Source organism: Salvelinus alpinus, unplaced genomic scaffold (genome assembly GCF_045679555.1).
Source record: "Salvelinus alpinus unplaced genomic scaffold, SLU_Salpinus.1 scaffold_40, whole genome shotgun sequence".
NCBI lineage: Eukaryota > Metazoa > Chordata > Actinopteri > Salmoniformes > Salmonidae > Salvelinus > Salvelinus alpinus.
In genome coordinates, this window is record NW_027255981.1 from 1380713 (window position 1) to 1400000 (window position 19288).

Consider the following 19288-nt stretch of genomic DNA (forward strand, 5'->3'; position numbering starts at 1 on the left):
TGTGTGTAAGTTCTATGTCATTGTGTTACCACCTTGAAAATAAGACCTACAGTGGGGAGAACAAGTATTTGATACACTGCTGATTTTGCAGGTTTTCCTACTTACAAAGCACGTAGAGGTCTGTCATTTTTATCATAGGTACACTTCTACTGTGAGAGTCGGAATCTAAAACAAAAATCCAGAAAATCACATTGTATGATTTTTAAGTAATTAATTTGCATTTTATTGCATGACATAAGTATTTGATACATCAGAAAAGCAGAACTTAATATTTGGTACAGAAACCTTTGTTTGCAATTACAGAGATCATACGTTTCCTGTAGTTCTTGACCAGGTTTCCACACACTGCAGCAGGGATTTTGGCCCACTCCTCCATACAGACCTTCTCCAGATCTTTCAGGTTTCGGGGCTGTCGCTGGGCAATACGGACTTTCAGCTCCCTCCAAAGATTTTCTATTGGGTTCAGGTCTGGAGACTGGCTAGGCCACTCCAGGACCTTGAGATGCTTCTTACGGAGCCACTCCTTAGTTGCCCTGGCTGTCTGTTTCGAGTCGTTGTCATGCTGGAAGACCCAGCCACGACCCATCTTCAATGCTCTTACTGAGGGAAGGAGGTTGTTGGCCAAGATCTCGCGATACATGGCCCCATCCATCCTCCCCTCAATACGGTAGAGTCGTCCTGTCCCCTTTGCAGAAAAGCATCCCCAAAGAATGATGTTTCCACCTCCATGCTTCACGGTTGGGATGGTGTTCTTGGGGTTGTACTCATCCTTCTTCTTCCTCCAAACACGGCGAGTGGAGTTTAGACCAAAAAGCTCTATTTTTGTCTCATCAGACCACATGACCTTCTCCCATTCCTCTTCTGGATCATCCAGATGGTCATTGGCAAACTTCAGACGGGCCTGGACATGCGCTGGCTTGAGCAGGGGGACCTTGCGTGCGCTGCAGGATTTTAATCCATGACGGCGTAGTGTGTTACTAATGGTTTTCTTTGAGACTGTGGTCCCAGCTCTCTTCCGGTCATTGACCAGGTCCTGCCGTGTAGTTCTGGGCTGATCCCTCACCTTCCTCATGATCATTGATGCCCCACGAGGTGCAATCTTGCATGGAGCCCCAGACCGAGGGTGATTGACCATCATCTTGAACTTCTTCCATTTTCTAATAATTGCACCAACAGTTGTTGCCTTCTCACCAAGCTGCTTGCCTATTGTCCTGTAGCCCATCCCAGCCTTGTGTAGGTCTACAATTTGATCCCTGATGTCCTTACACAGCTCTCTGGTCTTGGCCATTGTGGAGAGGTTGGAGTCTGTTTGATTGAGTGTGTGGACAGGTGTCTTTTATACAGGTAACGAGTTCAAACAGTTGCAGTTAATACAGGTAATGAGTGGAGAACAGGAGGGCTTCTTAAAGAAAAACTAACAGGTCTGTGAGAGCCGGAATTCTTACTGGTTGGTAGGTGATCAAATACTTATGTCATGCAATAAAATGCAAATTAATTACTTAAAAATCATACAATGTGATTTTCTGGATTTTTGTTTTAGATTCCGTCTCTCACAGTTAAAGTGTACCTATGATAAAAATTACAGACCTCTACATGCTTTGTAAGTAGGAAAACCTGCAAAATCGGCAGTGTATCAAATACTTGTTCTCCCCACTGTATAAGGACCTTGAATTCCCTCCAATGGCCAACTTATTGGGGGAAAGGTCTATATTAAAGAAAATTATTAGCTAATCACACCCTTTTAGTCGTTTTTTTACATTCCAATGAGGATCTGGTGTCTAAATAAAAAATGTAGTTTGTTTTTTACTAAATGTCATGCCCAAATGCCATTTCAACAACAACTGTGATAGAACAATTACATATTTACCTGATTTGTTTGATATTAATATACTTAACAGTATGACATTTATGTTCTATTAAAATGTCTGTGTGAACTGAGAGGAGCCTAAAAACCTACAGCTGGCATTCCATAGATAAATGTGGTGGGTGTAATCAAGAGAGAGAGCCTGGAGGAATAAAACAAAACCCTTATTGTGGCAGAGGCAAATGACCACAGGATAAACCCAAAGGGGCTTATGGTGCCCCCAATCTGCATGTGAGGGGTGGATCCAGCCATGACTTAGTATCAGTTATATAAAAACTCTGCATGGCTGTAAATGTTCGGCTACTCGGCCCAACAGTCAAGAGTGTTGGGTTGACTAGTCTCATTATTGCAATAATTAATGAATATTAAATAAAGATGATTGTTTGAAGAAATGACAAAGTCTCTCTCAGTATGAATTTTCCACGACACAACCCATTCATGGTAAACACTGTGCATGTTGGCTCAAACGTAAATTAACTTTAAAAGTCAAATGCAATGTGCTGCTTTATACCGTGTATTGTATTGAATGCAACAAAATGGCACTCGAGCACAACAAGAAAAAAATATTTAACACTTTAACCATTGTTTAGTGGACTACACGAATCCAAACAATAGTATTGCAGCACAAGACAAATTAACTAATTCCGGAAACCTAGTAGTTACCAATTATTAGCCATAAGTTAATTGTTTGAGTTGTTTAATTTTGCTCTCTTTCAGAGATACAGCAAGCTATCTTTAGAATATCTTGCCACACTGAGAACTAAGCATACAACAAACAGTTGTTGTATAATGAGGGAAGGCATGATCATTTGGTCTCACAGAAAGCTAAAGTTGATATACATTAGATTTTTGCATTAAAACTGTTCTCATTATTCAATACAGCTATTTATCAATGAATGTATAATGTTTGGCTCCATATTTTGTCGGCTGAGGCTGCAGATCCGAAGGTAACCGCCCTGTTCCGCCCTGTCAGCTCCTCTGGAAGCCTCTTCCCCGGAGCTGATGATCCGAATCACATCCTGGCAATGTGTTTCTTTACCTCTACTTTACCCACCAATTTCTGTGGTCACCCTACCTTCCCATTTCTCACTGTCAATTGTGAACGATAATTATATTTACCAGTGAAATGACAATGCAGAATTTGCATTCCAACCATTTGATCCCAATACGTTTCATGGGAATGCGCATTAGATCTTCTTGAATTATATGCAGTGTTGTTTCAAAGTATTGTGTTTTATTTGAAGTTTGTTACATGCTTTTTCCCCCTTACATTGTGTTTACATGCATAACAACACTTATGTGCATCACATCCCGTTGTGAGATGCCATTCATTTGTCCTGCTATGCCTTTGATAGAGATTGGCGGGGAACAATCTTAAGTAACATTTTCCTACGTACTGTATCTGAAACCACTGTGGGATGGACATGAACCTCCACAATGACAGTGTGTGCGGGTCATTATTCTTATGACTGTGTTAATACTCTACCGCTTCTCTCTCCCGGATCCGGGATCCTCCTCATCAAAAAAGCTGACTAACATAGCCTAGCCTAACGCGACAGGGATATCATATAATATAATTTTCATGAAATCACAAGTCCAAAACAGCAAATGAAAGATAAACATCTTGTGAATCCAGCCATCATTTCCGATTTTTTAAATGTTTTACAGCGAAAACACAATATGTATTTCTATTAGGTAACCACAATAGCAAAAGACTCAACCGCATATTTTCACAATTTTTCTACCGCATAGGTAGCTATCACAAAACCGACCAAATAGAGATATAATTAGTCACTAACCAAGAAACAACTTCATCAGATGATAGTCTTATAACATGTTATACAATAAATTTATGTTTTGTTCGAAAATGTGCATATTTGAGGTATAAATCATAGTTTTACATTGCAGCTACCATCAAAAATATCACCAAAGCAGCCAGAATAATTACAGAGAGCAACGTGAAATACCTAAATACTCATCATAAAACATTTATGAAAAATACATGGTGTACAGCAAATGAAAGATAAACATCTTGTGAATTTAGCCAATATTTCCGATTTTTTAAGTGTTTTACAGCGAAAACACAATATAGCATTATATTAGCTTACCACAATAGCCAAACACACAAATGCATTTATTAGCAGCAAAAGGTAGCGATCGCAAAAACCAGCAAAAGATATAAAATTAATCACTAACCTTGACCAACTTCATCAGATGACAGTCTTATAACATCAGGTTATACAATACACTTATGTTTTGTTCGAAAATGTGCATATTTATAGCTGCAAACCGGGGTTATACATTGTGAATATGTAGCATCGATTCACCAGAATGTCCGGAGCTAGTTTGGACACTCACCTAATCTGACCAAAGAAATCATCATAAACTTTACTAAAAAATACATGTTGGACAGCAAATGAAAGATACACTGGTTCTTAATGCAACCGCCGTGTTAGATTTTTAAAAATAACTTTACCATAACAAACAGCTTACGTTATAGCGAGACAGCGCCCGCCAAAACGGCGGATAATAGGACTCAACATTTTACACAGAAATACGAAATAACATCATAAATTGTTCTAACTTTTGCTGAGCTTCCATCAGAATCTTGTACAAGGAGTCCTAGGTCCAGAATAAATCGTTGTTTGGTTTTAGAATGTCCTTCTCTCTTGTCGAATTCGCTCCACAAGGCTAGCCAATGTTGATGACATTCCCAATTTCTCTCGACGCAGAGAACGGAAAACTCCAAAAGTCCCATTAAACGTTGAATAAACTGATGAAACTCGGTTGAAAAAAACTACTTGATGTTTTTCTAATATGTATCAAATAAAAACAAAGCCGGAGATATTAGCCGTGTATACCGAACGCTTATCATAAGACAATATGGAGGTGCTTCCCGCGCCTAGGTAGAGAAAGGAAATTCTGGACACGTCATTCCAAGAGCTCTTGTTCGACCTCAGATCAAGCTAGACACCCCATTTCACCTTCCACTGCCTGTTGACATCTAGTGGAAGGCGTATGCAATGCATGCATATCCATAAATATAAGGCAATTCAATAGGCAGGCCCTGGAACAGAGCATCGTTTTCAGATTTTTCACTTCCTGTCTGGAAGTTTGCTGCAAAATTAGTTCTGTTTTACTCACAGATATAATTCAAACAGTTTTAGAAACTTGAGTGTTTTCTATCCAATAGTAATAATAATATGCATATTGTACGATCTAGAATAGAGTATGAGGCAGTTTAATTTGGGCACAATTTTTTCCAAAGTGGAATCCCATATTGACAAGAAGTTAACGGTAAAGCAACATTATGTGAGCTTTCGTGTAAAAACATTATGGGATGCCAATGCATAATAAAAAGGACACTTCAGAAACAGGTATGCAGCTCTATTATACATTTCTATGGGAATGGAGTGCTTTTCTGGGTAAATACTGAAATAACAAGGCTGGGATTCAATCCGAGGCACGTTACAGAGCAGCGAACTAAGCAAAAGAAAATGTATGTGATCTATGAGAAAAAAAGTCTTTAAAAAAGTGCATTACCGGCTAGTACGCTGCTCCATTATGGAATCCCGGCCTAAGCCTTAAAAATAATGGAAGAGTAACAACACATGTGAATGGACCCCAACAACTATATTTATGAATTAATGGTGCTAGTTTATTCAAAAAAGCTGACACGTTTCAACCGTAGTCTTGTCAAAATGACAGCCTTGTCATTCTGTCTGACTCTACAGAAGCACATGGTTCTACTTTACAGAAATATGAAAGCAAATATATACAGTACATGTATGTAAATGCCTTAAATCTCATAAAGTTCAGCACATCAGATTGGAACATTTGGGGAAAAAATTATGACAGACAGATCCAGTAACTTTGGGCAGGTGCTAGAAGTCAAAGTAAATGTTAAACAAAAAGTACAAGTAGACATGGCACACAGATCTTGTGGTTTAAGGAAACAAATGTTAACATTTCAACATATACCTATGGTAGATAAATTACAAGATTATGTTATAATACTGTTTATGAATCGAATAGCTATGATGAGTACTCTCTCATCTGTGTCTGTGGGACTGAGTTGGGCCTCTGGAGCTTGAGCTTACAATTGATTCATGACTCGGTGATAAAAACCTACAGCTGGCACTCCATAGATAAGATGTGGTGTGTGTGACCCGAGATAGAGATAGCCTGGAGGAGTAGAACAATCCCTTATTGTGTCTAATCATTCTTGCATCTGGGAAACGGCACCGGGTGCCGCCCCCCCCCCCCGATCAGCATGGGGGGAGTGGAACCAGCCATGACTAAGCATTTTTGGGTCTCCTACTGTATATAAGATCTCTGTTTTTTCATTAAAAGGTTAAGCTCTCTGCAACACACACTTCGGAGTGCGTGGTCGACCAGCTTCATTCTAATTGATCAATATTAAATAAAGATGATTGTTTTAAGAAATGACAAAGTCTCGCTCAGCACTAAGAATTTCCACAACAAAACTTTAAAAAGGGGCAGTCTGCAGTTGCTACATCCAACTTGGAAATATATTATAAGTGATATATACCTGTTGATTCTTGAAGAATATATTTTATAAATGCCATGAGCTTATAGTTAAACTGTTGTACCCCGTCAGAACCCCAAATATAAGCTTGTTTTTTGGGTTCTGATTGGGTACGACAGTGTATCTAAGCTCATGGCATTTATATGTTATATTCTTCAAGAATCAACAAGTATATATCACTAATATATAAGTCCTCCAATGTTTTGTTATCTTGGATGATCCGTCCTTGCATTCATAGCCTTGTCTATGAATTCGAGAGTGGTTACATTTCTCCAGGCTGACTGCTTTGTTATGTGGATTTCCCCTTTAAAGGGATAGTTTAACCTCATTATAGGTTTCCTTATCTTCAGACAAGGTAATACAGCAATCCTGCTTTGTTTTAGGGTCCCTGGCCACTGTCTCTAAATGCTAACTTTTTAGCATGTGTGAACCAACAACAATCCTGTATATCAGCATTTTTCGTGTTCCAAATCTTATAGTTTAACTTAATTGAGCTACATAAGCAATTTCAGACACTTTAGGATGATTTGGACATGAAACGTGAACAATTATTAAACTACGACAATATTTGAAATGTAATAGGGCAGATATCTTACACAGAACAATAATAGTTTGGGATGGTTTACAAGAAAAGTCGTATAAGCCTTTTCGAATCTACGATTTAATACATTAATACGCATGCCTTACTCTATTGGAACAGATACACCTATGAAGATCGGAGAGGATTGGACCGATATACGCACGCACCTCCCTCAATGATATGATTTCACTGTCACAGCCACCTCTGATTGTCAGATCCGTATATCACAGTTTAACTTCCAAACAGTGTTTATGAGTGTAAATGTGTGTATTGTTGTCACAGAAAGCTAAAGTTGATATAGATTTTATTTTAGCATTAAAAACAACTGTTCTCATTATTCAATAAAGTCTATTTATTACTAAATGTATAATGATTGGCTGCATATTTTGTTGGCTGAGGCTGCAGATCCGAAGGAAACCGCCCCCTTGGAGATACGAATCATGTTCTCGACGTGTTTCTTTACCTCTACTTTAAGCACCAATTTTTGTGGTCACCCTCCCTTCACATTTCTCAAAGGGAGGGTGACCTGTGAAATGCCAATGCAGCATCTGCCTGCCAACCATTTGATCTTAATCAAGTTTCATGGGAATACGCATTAGATCTTCTTGGATTGTGTACAGTTTTTGTTTCGAAGTACAGTGTTTCATTTGAATTATGTACAGGGAGCGAATTTTAGAGCAGATGGTGTTAAACTGTAGCATACCTGTGTTTCGTTTCAATCAAAACACATTTTGCCGCTGCCGTTGACGCAACTTAGGAAATGGCTGCCTAGTTTTTCGTACTGCACATCGGTTGAGTATTTCCCCCCCTAAATTCAAGTATTTACTCTGAGCATTATAATAACTTGCGCAAAATGGAAAAGGGGAAAATAAGAAAAGGTCGCGGAGCTACAACAACAGCCCGTGACAAGACAACAGAAGATATAATCATTGAGGAACCCGAGATGGCTAATGCTAGCGCAAATAAGATAGAAGCAGCAAAAGAACCCTTATTTCGTGAGGTGATGAAGGAGGAAATGCGCGAGGCGCTCACAGGCTTACGAGAGGAACTTCGAGAAGATGTAAGAAAATAACTAAATGAGTTCAAGAAGGACATTAACCAGAAACTTGAAGAAAACAAATTAGAACTTCACAGCATATCTACAAGAATGGGGGACGCAGAACAGTGCATTGGGGAAACGGACACATGGAACTTCGCAGTCAAGGAAATACTTGAACAGTCACTGAAAAGCCAACACACACTACAGGCAAAAGTGACAGAACTCGAAGGTTTCTCACGTCGAAACAACATTAGACTTTATAACGTGGTAGAGGGCGCAGAAAAAGACTCTATGCCCAACTTCATGGAGGGTCTATTCAAGGACATACTTGAAGACGACACTGACCTGGGAATCGAGAGAGCACACCGAGCTCTGGCCTCAAAACCCCCCAGCGGCGCCCCACCAAGATCCATAGTAGTACGGTTCCTAAAATTCTCAGTCAAAGAGAAAGTCTTACATGCAACCTGGAAAAAGCCTGTTAGCTTCCAAGGCCAACGAGTGTTCTTTGATCATGACTACGCGGGAGAGATACTGAAAAGAAGGAAAGAATACACCCCCATTAAGAAAGCACTTAAAGAGAAGGGTATTCGCTTCCAAACACCATTCCCGGCAAAAATGCGGGTATTTCTGGACCGGGTATTTCTGGAAAATGGCCCGGTTACATACGAGCATGCAGACGAGGCGGCTGAGGACCTGAAGTCAAGGGGCTTCCCAGTGGAGTATACCGCCAGGAGAAAGGCGACATCACCAGCGGAAAGACTCGAGCAGGCTCTCCCATGGATCGTTGTCGACAAGCAGGGTCATGGAGAAAGAGGGAAATCATCTGGGCGAGTGGACGTTCACATCCGAAAGAAACTCAGGCATTTCCAACGGGAAGATGGAAGACACTGAATCAGATTTAACAGAATTAATAGTTACCGCGAGCTGTTAAGACTTTGGGTTGTTACGGTTGACTATTGCAATAGGTAAAATATCTCCCCTATTTTACCCCAAAGCTGAACAAGGGTGAGTAGCCAAAAGTATGAGTTTTTTATGAACACACTAAATAGCGTCACGTTAATAACATATATATTAGCTAAGGATTAATGACACATTGACAACGGGGCGACAGAAGGGCATATCAAGGGGAGGATTCATGATATGCACGCATGACCGATATAGTTTTCACTTGTAATTAACCGATGTGTATAAGCAACGAAATAGGCACCCTTATTATTTTCGGTTCCACCAGGTCTTGTTTGTGACTACGTCACGCATTTTCATATCTGAGCGAGGGGCCCATCCTGCGGACAGGCTCAACCCCTCAAACCCCAGAGGCAAGAGACAGTCCTCTGACATGGGAGTCCAAATACCAAAGTATTTTCCCACTTTGGTTTACTTTAATGTCGTTCTTGATTTTTCGTTCATTTTTAGGCTCATGATAAGCAGGCAGATATGGTGCACAGTTTTTTTTTATTTATATCGATGCATCATCGGGAATTTAAGGTCATTAGTCTCAATGTAAATGGACTGGGGAGTGCCATCAAGAGAAGTAAGGTAATAGCAAAGATGAAACGGGAGAGAGTTGACATACTATTCTTCGCACTTATCCACACCTGAACACGAGAAACTCAAGAAAACGGGATTCTTACAAAATGGGTAGAAGGGGAGTTGCAATCTTGATCCCAAATTCAGTTAATTTTGAGTTTATGTCAGAAATAAAAGACAAGGAGGGTAGATTTATACTTGTTAAATGTAAACTGGATAACAAGGAAGTTACATTATTTAATGTATACGCACCCCCAGGGAGTGACATGGTCTTCTACGGGAAGGTGTTTGATTTAATTGCCACAGAAACCACTGGCACTCATATGTGGAGGGGATTTTAACACAATTCTAAACTCAAAATTGGACAGCACAAATCAAAATAGGAAAATTAGTCTAGTTGCTAAAAAGATCAATAGGATACTGCAGGATCTAGGACTGCTCGATATATGGCGTGACACCCACAAGGCCGATAAGGAATATACTTTTTACTCAGCCCGCCACACTGAATACTCCAGGTTAGACTACTTTTTTTTATGTACAGTGCAGATAGACACAGGCTTAAGGATTGTAAGATCGGGCATAGCAACTTATCAGATCATAATGGAGTTTACCTTACTCTACACTTTGATAGCAAACCAAGAAATACTATATGGAGACTTAATACACACATGCTGAATGATCCAGCATTCAAGGAATCAATAAAGACAGAATTGAACATCTATCTGGAGAATAACGATAACGGGGAAGTATCTCCTGCTACATTGTGGGATGCAGTTAAGGCGGTTATTAGAGGAAAGATCATAGCCACATAATCTCTCAAGAAAAAGATTAAAGCACAGAAACTGCTGAAATTACAGGAAACCCTAAGAAACTTAGAACGATCTCATAGTCAATACAAAGATCCTCTTATACAAAGATCCTCTCTTCTTAAGTTGACCAGATTTATAGGGAAGAAGTAGAGAAAAAGCTTAGGTTCCTGAAACAACGATATTATGAAGCTCAAAGGCAACCAAATAACTAGCATGGAGACTCAGGAAACAACAAGCACAGAATAAATTTTCAAAATAAAAGACCCCAAAACAAAGAAGATCACATGCAAATTAGATGAAATACAGAATGCATTTGAATCATATTACACAAATCTGTACAAGCAACCAGAGAAGGCAGATGCACAGACAATAGAGCATTTTTTGAACTCACTTGATCTCTCCTCAATTGGGACAGAGCAAAATAATAGACTAACTTCAGAAATATCCACAGAAGAAATTAATAAAGCAATATCTCAACTAAAAGTAAACAAGTCTCCAGGCCCTGATGGCTTCCCTTCAGAACGGTTCAAGACCTTCAGAGAACTACTAACACCTCTACTTAAGGCCCTGATGGCTTCCCTTCAGAACGGTTCAAGACCTTCAGAGAACAACTAACACCTCTACTTAAGGTCCTGATGGCTTCCCTTCAGAATGGTTCAAGACCTTCAGAGAACAACTAACACCTCTACTTAAGGCCCTGATGGCTTCCCTTCAGAATGGTTCAAGACCTTCAGAGAACAACTAACACCTCTACTTAAGGCCCTGATGGCTTCCCTTCAGAATGGTTCAAGACCTTCAGAGAACAACTAACACCTCTACTTAAGGCCCTGATGGCTTCCCTTCAGAATGGTTCAAGACCTTCAGAGAACAACTAACACCTCTACTTAAGGCCCTGATGGCTTCCCTTCAGAATGGTTCAAGACCTTCAGAGAACTACTAACACCTCTACTTAAGGCCCTGATGGCTTCCCTTCAGAATGGTTCAAGATCTTCAGAGAACTACTAACACCTCTACTTAAGGTCCTGATGGCTTCCCTTCAGAATGGTTCAAGACCTTCAGAGAACTACTAACACCTCTACTTAAGGCCCTGAAGGCTTCCCTTCAGAATGGTTCAATACCTTCAGAGAACTACTAACACCTCTACTTAAGGCCCATTTTAACTGGACTCTACGGGAGGAGGGTCTCCCACCGTCATAGAGAGAGGCCATCATATGTGTAATCCCAAAAGAGGGTAAAGATAAGAAGGAATGCAGTTCATATAGACCTATCGCAATTCTTAACACAGATTTTAAACTATATGCATCAATAATAGCCAAATGAATGGAGAACATAATCCCAGAATTGATTGACGGAGATCAAACTGGTTTCATACAAAATAGGCAGACACAGGACAATATAAGGAGAACACTACATGTCATGGACCACATTACTCAGAATAAGACAAGTGCAATATTAATCAGTCTAGATGCAGAAAAAACATTCGATTCAGTGGGATGGGATTACCTATTTCAAGTTATGGAAAGATTTGGTTTCAAGCAAAAGAGGTGATACAGTGCATCAAAACACTGTATTCATGTCCGACCGCTAGAATAAAGATTCATGGACATTTGTAACAAACAATACGTTTAGAACGAGTGGCAAGACAAGGCGGTAATCTTTCACCCACGCTCTTCTCCTTGTACCTCGAACCATTAGCACAGGCAATAAGACGGGACCCGACCTTAGAGGTAATAACAATAAGAGGCAGTGAACATAAGATATGCATGTATGCTGATGACGTTCTCTTATTCCTTAAAGACCCAGGCTTAAGTCTACCTAGATTGATGGATGTTTAACAAACATTTGGAACATATTCAGGGTATGTGCTTAACGTACACAAGCCCAAAGCCCTAGTATATAATTATACCCCACAGGAAGAGCTGAAGAGCAGGTATAACTTCCACTGGACCTCTTCATCCATTAAATATCTTGGAGTATATCTACCAAAAGATACACCCAAACTTTATTGCATGAATTACAATCACATCAACAAGAAAATATATCATGACCTAGAGAGGTGGAATTCACTTCCCTTAGATTTTAGTCGTAGAATTGAAACAATCAAAATGAACATCCTGCCGAGGTTCCTGTATTTGTTCCAATCACTGCCCATAGAAATCCCACCTAAACAGTTTAGGGATAAACGGATATCAAGGTTTATCTGGAACAGTAAGAGACCAAGAACTAGATATACAACATGACAATTACCAAACAACTGTGGGGGTATGGCCTTACCAAACCTAAAAGATTATTATGTGTCAGCCCAATTGAGACCTCTGGTGTGTTGGTGCAATTCAGAATACGAATCCAAATGGAAAGACATCGAGACTACTTTGACAGAGATACCCATACAGTCAGTTTTGGGAAATAAGGACATGGTAATAGAAATATACAATAGACAAAATCAGTGGATTAATTTCTCTCTGAAGACATGGTTTAGGGTAGTTAAGCAAAATCATTTAGACAGAGCTCAAACTGCTGAGTTGGCCCGCATACGACCCCAGCTTCATCCCTGCAACTCAGGACAGCAGATTGAAACAATGGACGCAGAAAGGCATCGCATCATTCAGTACAATTATAAGGAATGGGGACCAAGATAACTTCCAGGACCTAAGTAAAGAACATAGCTTGGATAAACAAGATTTTTACAGATACCTACAAGTTCGACACTATTTCTTAAGGGAGATAAAAGTGACTGACCCTCGAGCACCTCCAAAATTAATCTAAGTATTCACTAACGCATACAACTTGGGGAGCAACAAAAAAACGATTTCAAATCTGTACTTGGGTATTCAATCCTCAAAGAAACATTCTACAAACTATATTAAAAAGAAATGGGAGGAGGAACTTAATGTTGAAATAACTGATGAAACATGGTTGAACATATTTGAGCAGTGGTGGGCCTGCAAGGCCTTCTCTGCTGGCCTAAACATCATCAGAATATAATTTTTTTTAAAATATATTTTCCCACAAATATGTATTAAATTATTCCCCAGAGTAAGAGTTATACTCTTCATTTCATAGCTTTCCTCTTGGTTGCACTGCTTCCAGCCCCAGGTTGAGATTTGGAGGGCTGGTCTTTATGTTAGATCTTTTATCCAATCATATTCAGCCATCATGTGTTGCCAGGGGTCTAAAATCTGCCCTCAGGCCTTCAGAATCAACAGTGCGGGCGCTTGTAGCTTATAGTGAATGGAAATTAAAATTTTGTGTCAACCAATCAGCTTTAGAGTTGGCTATTGTACGCCTGCTGGCTGGCTCCAGTGTTACACAGGAGCGAGCTAGCAGGCACTACGCCTGCTAGCTCAGTGCGTGCACGTCTTTTGATTGGATTACCAATATTGAGAGGCAGGTCCTATGGGCAGGTCTATGCAGATCTAGGAAACTGAATTTGATAAACGAATTAATTCGCGTTCTACTAAGCTGTTTTTTCAACCCACAATGGCGGAAGGAGGAGAAGATATCGATTTGGTCAAGGATATAATTATAACGCCATTCTCAAGACGAACTTTTCAAGAAAAGTTAGACATTGTAAGGAGAGGTCGCCCGACGCCACAAAGCCTGTCACAGGCGGGAAAGGGGTTCGTTCGCTCGCCACTTTCAAAGTTTCAACTACGAGCGCTGTCAATGGCTCACAGGCTCCGAGAAGCACTGCAAACTGTACTGCTGGGAATGCCTATTATTTGCAAGTGATCGATTTGGTGTTTGGAGCCACACTGGCTTTGCAAACTTGAGTTGTCTGTTAAACACTGTTTACCCAAAAATGTCAATTTGTCAATTTCAAGGTGACGCAACGCCTGGTTATACTGCGTTTCTGTCTAAATGTATAGTGTCTAGAGCCATGGCATCATAATGATGGTAATAAGAGGTGGATTAATTCGGGTGGGACTGTGTAGTACCTCACTGAAGGCCTAGGCCCCAGGCCCACGGCACGCCACTGTATTTGAGACTCAACAAATCTCCACCAACTCAAGGTCATGGAGAGAATTCTGTTGGAAGAATGTTCTACGTTTCTTCATAACACCTAAACTGAAATCCAAACAGACTGGCTCACTACACCCTTGTTGGAGAGAATGCGGTCTATTGAAGGCGGACCACTCTCATATCTTTTGGACTTGCCCCGCAATCGAAACTTACTGGGGAGAAATAAGATGTAACATTGGAAAAAATAATGGGATTTGACTAAGAATAAACATTCATTTCTTTGTACATGGGTGAAATACCTGATAACTTACACAATAGAGAAAAGTACCTCTTGAAGGTCCTACTGGCAGCCAGTAAAAAGGCTGTCACTGGGAAATGGCTACAAAAAGACCCTCCCACAGTGACACAATGGATAGACATTGTAGAAGAAATACACCACATGGAGCGTATGACCTTTGCTTTAAGAACTCAACAGGAGAGAGGTCAAGAATACTGGGAAAAATGGGTTTCGTACTTGGAAAAGGTCTAATTCAAAGATGTCAATGTAACTAATATGATGATATGATGATAAAGGTATGAAGTGCTCTGTAACTGCCAGATATTTTTTGTTGTTCTTTTATTTTACTTTATTTGTATTTTCTTTGTGTTCCTACAATAAAAACAGAGTATAATTATAATTTTTTTAAACACATTTTGCCTAGTGGTGCGCTGTTGGGTTTTGGCCACGAGAGAAAAATGCTACCATTCTCACAATCATCCTAAATCTCATAAGAAATTAGGTGGTGTTTTTTGTCTTACAGTAACATATGCTATTATGTTCGGTTCTGTTATATAGAAAACTATCATTACGTGATTCAGTCTTGATTTAACTTTATTAAACAAGCATAATTCTCAATTCATCACAGAAATTTGCCAAAGTAGCCCGTTCTCTGGGCTATTTATTAATTAAACAAGTAAAGCAGAGACTCTGCGTAAATTAGAGAATCCCACACATGAGCAGAAGCTTTGGATTTAGCTGTTGGGAAAATGGTTCTGGAGAATTTGGATCTGCAGTCACTCTGCATGTTGAAACTTCTCTTAATGCTCTATCAAGGGCACAATCCCTGATTCTGTTTCATTTTTTCTATATGTGTTAGTAGCTATATGGCAGCCCTGCTTTTTGGTGGCTGGAGAAATGTAATCAGTGGGTATCATCACTCATTGAAATTACCACCAAACAGCTGTACATATTGCAGATTGCACCGTTAAAAAGTGATTTACACTTTCTTTAAAAAACATATCAAATGCACCAGTGATCATTTAGTCTGGTCCCAGATTTTTCTGTGCTTCATGTCAAGTCGTTGTCACTCATTGTCATGCCAAATATGGAGTTGACATGTAGTTGACATGATATCACAAACAGATCTGTGACGAGGCTAGCTGTCAGTAACTTTGACTAAACATTGAGCCCTAAGGGAACCTCCTCCAAATCAGGATTCTTCCATTTAGCACCATTCACTCTCCATTCACTGCTATGGTGTGCCTGTCCAAAGTCAACTCTACGTTTGTGTGAACACCCATCCACCAAATCCTAGCAGTGCTCATTTACATTGAGTTATAAAAAGACTGACATTGTTCGGGCCATGCAACGTGACACCGGCGACCGTCGCACCACTTTGTAAAGATGAGCGTGTCAGGTGGGACTTGGACAGTCAAAACTGGGGATGACGAGACCATGCGGCTATTCTTAGCTCTTTTGTTCAGCGTTGAGAGAAGAGTTGGGACCGTACTATCACCTCCACTACCACCCTATACCCAGGCCACGGAGTCCAGACTGCCAGCCACCAAAGTAGTTCTCATTTGACGAGATGTGGAAGAACAAACGTAAGTGACGCCACCATTTTGTGGCATGCATGCATGCTCTTTCACATTGTCAAAATGAAAATAACAAAATGACTGCAAATGGCAAGTTGTTTTTCCTTACACACACAGTAGTGTTCAGCATGGCTGAGAGACATTTTCAGCCAGGCAACTAATAGAACTTGGTCGAGCTCACACCTTAAACTCCTTTGCGTTATGATTTTGATTAGAGATTAAGAATATAAAATGCCACTGTACTGCATTCCTGATGTAAAACTTCTCTTACAGCCCCCATCACGTACGCTTTGGAAGCAAAGTACAGGCCCCATCTCGAGGTAATACTTTTGGGAACTGTTATGATCCAATCTAATTCACTGCCTAGCAGGGATTGATGTTCTATATTCCTACTGTGCAGGGTAACTAAGGACTAAGCTATGTGGACGAAAGCCATCGCAGCCTTGCAATTCCGAGTGTGTTTTCAAACATCTGGTCGGACAACAAGGCAGCGTCAAGACCAGCGTCATGTTCATTAGGCATCGAATGGAAGACAATGGACTGAAACAGGGAGGGATTACCTGGCCTTGTCCCCCCCAAAAAACGCTCATTAGGTTTCCATTGCAAAATTGTGTTAAAACATTTTCTGTTCTGTGCCCTCTTGAAACCTACCAAGGGTCCAGTTAAACAATGAACTCAATTAGAATTTAGTTCATTAACTAAAAATCCACCAGGAAAATCCCAAGATACTGTATGTTGTCATTATAAAAATAGAGGACTTTATATCTTTGCCATTATAGCGCATCTGTGACAGCATGGGCAGCGCCCGAGTCAACAATCCATAGGAATCCCACCCAGTTGACTACTTTGAATACGTTAAAGTGGCGCTACCCATGCCAAATCAGCCTTTTGGCCACTAGAGGCCTCTATCGTTCTCTATGGTGGAGAGTATATTAAAGGCGTCAGCATGCTTCCAGGCCGAAACAGTTCAGAACAGTTCGTGCATATATTATGACCGCATTTTGTGACTAACCGTGCAAGTGTGCCAGCATACTCCCTTAAAAGACCTTCGGTTGAAAATGAGAAACAAGTGGCAATAATACTGTTTGTCCATTTTGAGATACCTTAGCCAGTAAACACTTACTCAAAATAGCCCGAATTAATCTACGATAACTCAAGAAATCTGTCATTCATTTCGACATTTTTGCAGAGGACATCTTAAGCGTGTAATTTTACGTCTAAGATGTTTGGTCCAGTATTTCTCAAGTGAAAAAATGTGCATGAAAATTGGTCGTCTCTCATTGAATGACAACGACTATTGAAGAATCCCTTCGGTTAACCAATCACAGACGCAGAGTAGACTTCGGCTACCGACTTCGGCTTGCCTTGAGAAAACACTGTGTGCCCGAACAGCCAAAAAACCCAACAAAAAAAGTCCAAAACGAACATAAGAGTCACAAAATGTCGTCATAATATATGCACAAACTGAACTGTGTTGTGCTACAGCTTGAATTCAAAATGGATTAAATAGATTTTTTCTCTCACCCATCTACACACAATACCCCATGACAAATCACTCCCATAGAATTCTATGGTCACTCCCACTAAGGCCAACTTTGAATTGTTGATGGACCAGACTTACTTTGCGCTGTGTGCAATAACCTGGTGATGAGGTGACCTTAGAACTAATATATTTGTATGGTATTGGTCTGCATCTTTATGGGTAGGCCAATATGGGCCATAGTGTACGCATTTCCATTTATGAATTGAAGTTCTCATGCTATTCTTTGTAGTCTACTGGTATGCCCTAGACAAACGGCCTTCAAGGCCAATAACGTTTATTATCTATTCTATTTCTATTGTCCTGTCTGACCACATCCTGTCCGCCCAGACCTTGGTCCCCACAGACCCCATGTCCCTGTTCAACCTGAAGAGAGGTTCCCCCGAAGAGGAGTTCCCTAACCTAAAATACAACTACACGTGTATGGCGAGAATACTGACTCCAAAACTGTATACTCGCCAGTTCAACCGTGCCACCCAGAGCGGGGTCATCTTTGATGATGTCATACGCCCGGGCCTCGAGGAACCAGGTGACATAAACAGGCATTACGCGATCTATAGGGAACGCTTGTCGCTAAATCTTTATGTGCTGAAAACAAAGGGGATTGAAGACTGTGCTATACTGTACATTGTACTAGTCCCACCAGTGTAGGAAGTGATAGAGTAGTATATAGACTATATACCTACACCACCTACACTGGTGGTACTAGTACGATGGACAGTATAGCACAGTACTCAATACCCTTTGTTTTCAGCAGAAAAACAAAGAATTAGGGGTTAAGGTTAGGTTAGGTTAAAGATGTGTGTGGTTACTGTGCTAGGGAATCATAACATACTTTTCGTCTCCACCTTAAGCCTATATATAGCATGCCACAGCGTTAAGAGTTAGAGGTTAAGGTGAAGTTAAGGGTGTGCGTGGGAACTGTGCTAGGGAATAATAACATACTTTAAGTCTCCACCTCGTCGCAGGCTATATGTTTGTGTGTGTGATATATATACATATATATATACATACAAACATATATACATATATATACACATATATATATACACATACAAACATATATATATACATACATACCACATACACACATATATACATACATACACATATACATACACACGCATATACATGTATATATATACATATACACATATATACATAGTGGGGAGAACAAGTATTTGATACACTGACAATTTTGCAGGTTTTCCTACTTACAAAGCATGTAGAGGTCTGTAATTTTTATCATAGGTACACTTCAACTGTGAGAGAAGGAATCTAAAACAAAAATCCAGAAAATCACATTGTATGATTTTTAAGTAATTAATTGGCATTTTATTGCATGACATAAGTATTTGATACATCAGAAAAGCAGAACTGAATATTTGGTACAGAAACCTTAGTTTGCAATTACAGAGATCATACGTTTCCTGTAGTTCTTGACCAGGTTTGCACACACTGCAGCAGGGATTTTGGCCCACTCCTCCATACAGACCTTCTCCAGATCCTTCAGGTTTCGGGGCTGTCGCTGGGCAATACGGACTTTCGGCTCCCTCCAAAGAT

At 40.1% G+C, this 19288-nt stretch overlaps 1 protein-coding gene across 1 annotated transcript in view; it reads left to right on the forward strand.

The window, feature by feature from the left end:
* The first annotated feature begins 15843 nt into the window (after positions 1-15843).
* The window catches only part of LOC139567043 (creatine kinase M-type), a 25080-nt gene continuing 21635 nt past the window's right edge, over positions 15844-19288 (forward strand). Inside the window, exons 1-3 of the mRNA XM_071388478.1 lie at positions 15844-16194; positions 16459-16505; positions 18056-18254. Of these exons, the coding sequence (XP_071244579.1) occupies positions 16179-16194; positions 16459-16505; positions 18056-18254 (262 nt within the window). The 5' untranslated portion in view covers positions 15844-16178. The remainder of the gene's footprint in view (positions 16195-16458; positions 16506-18055; positions 18255-19288) is intronic.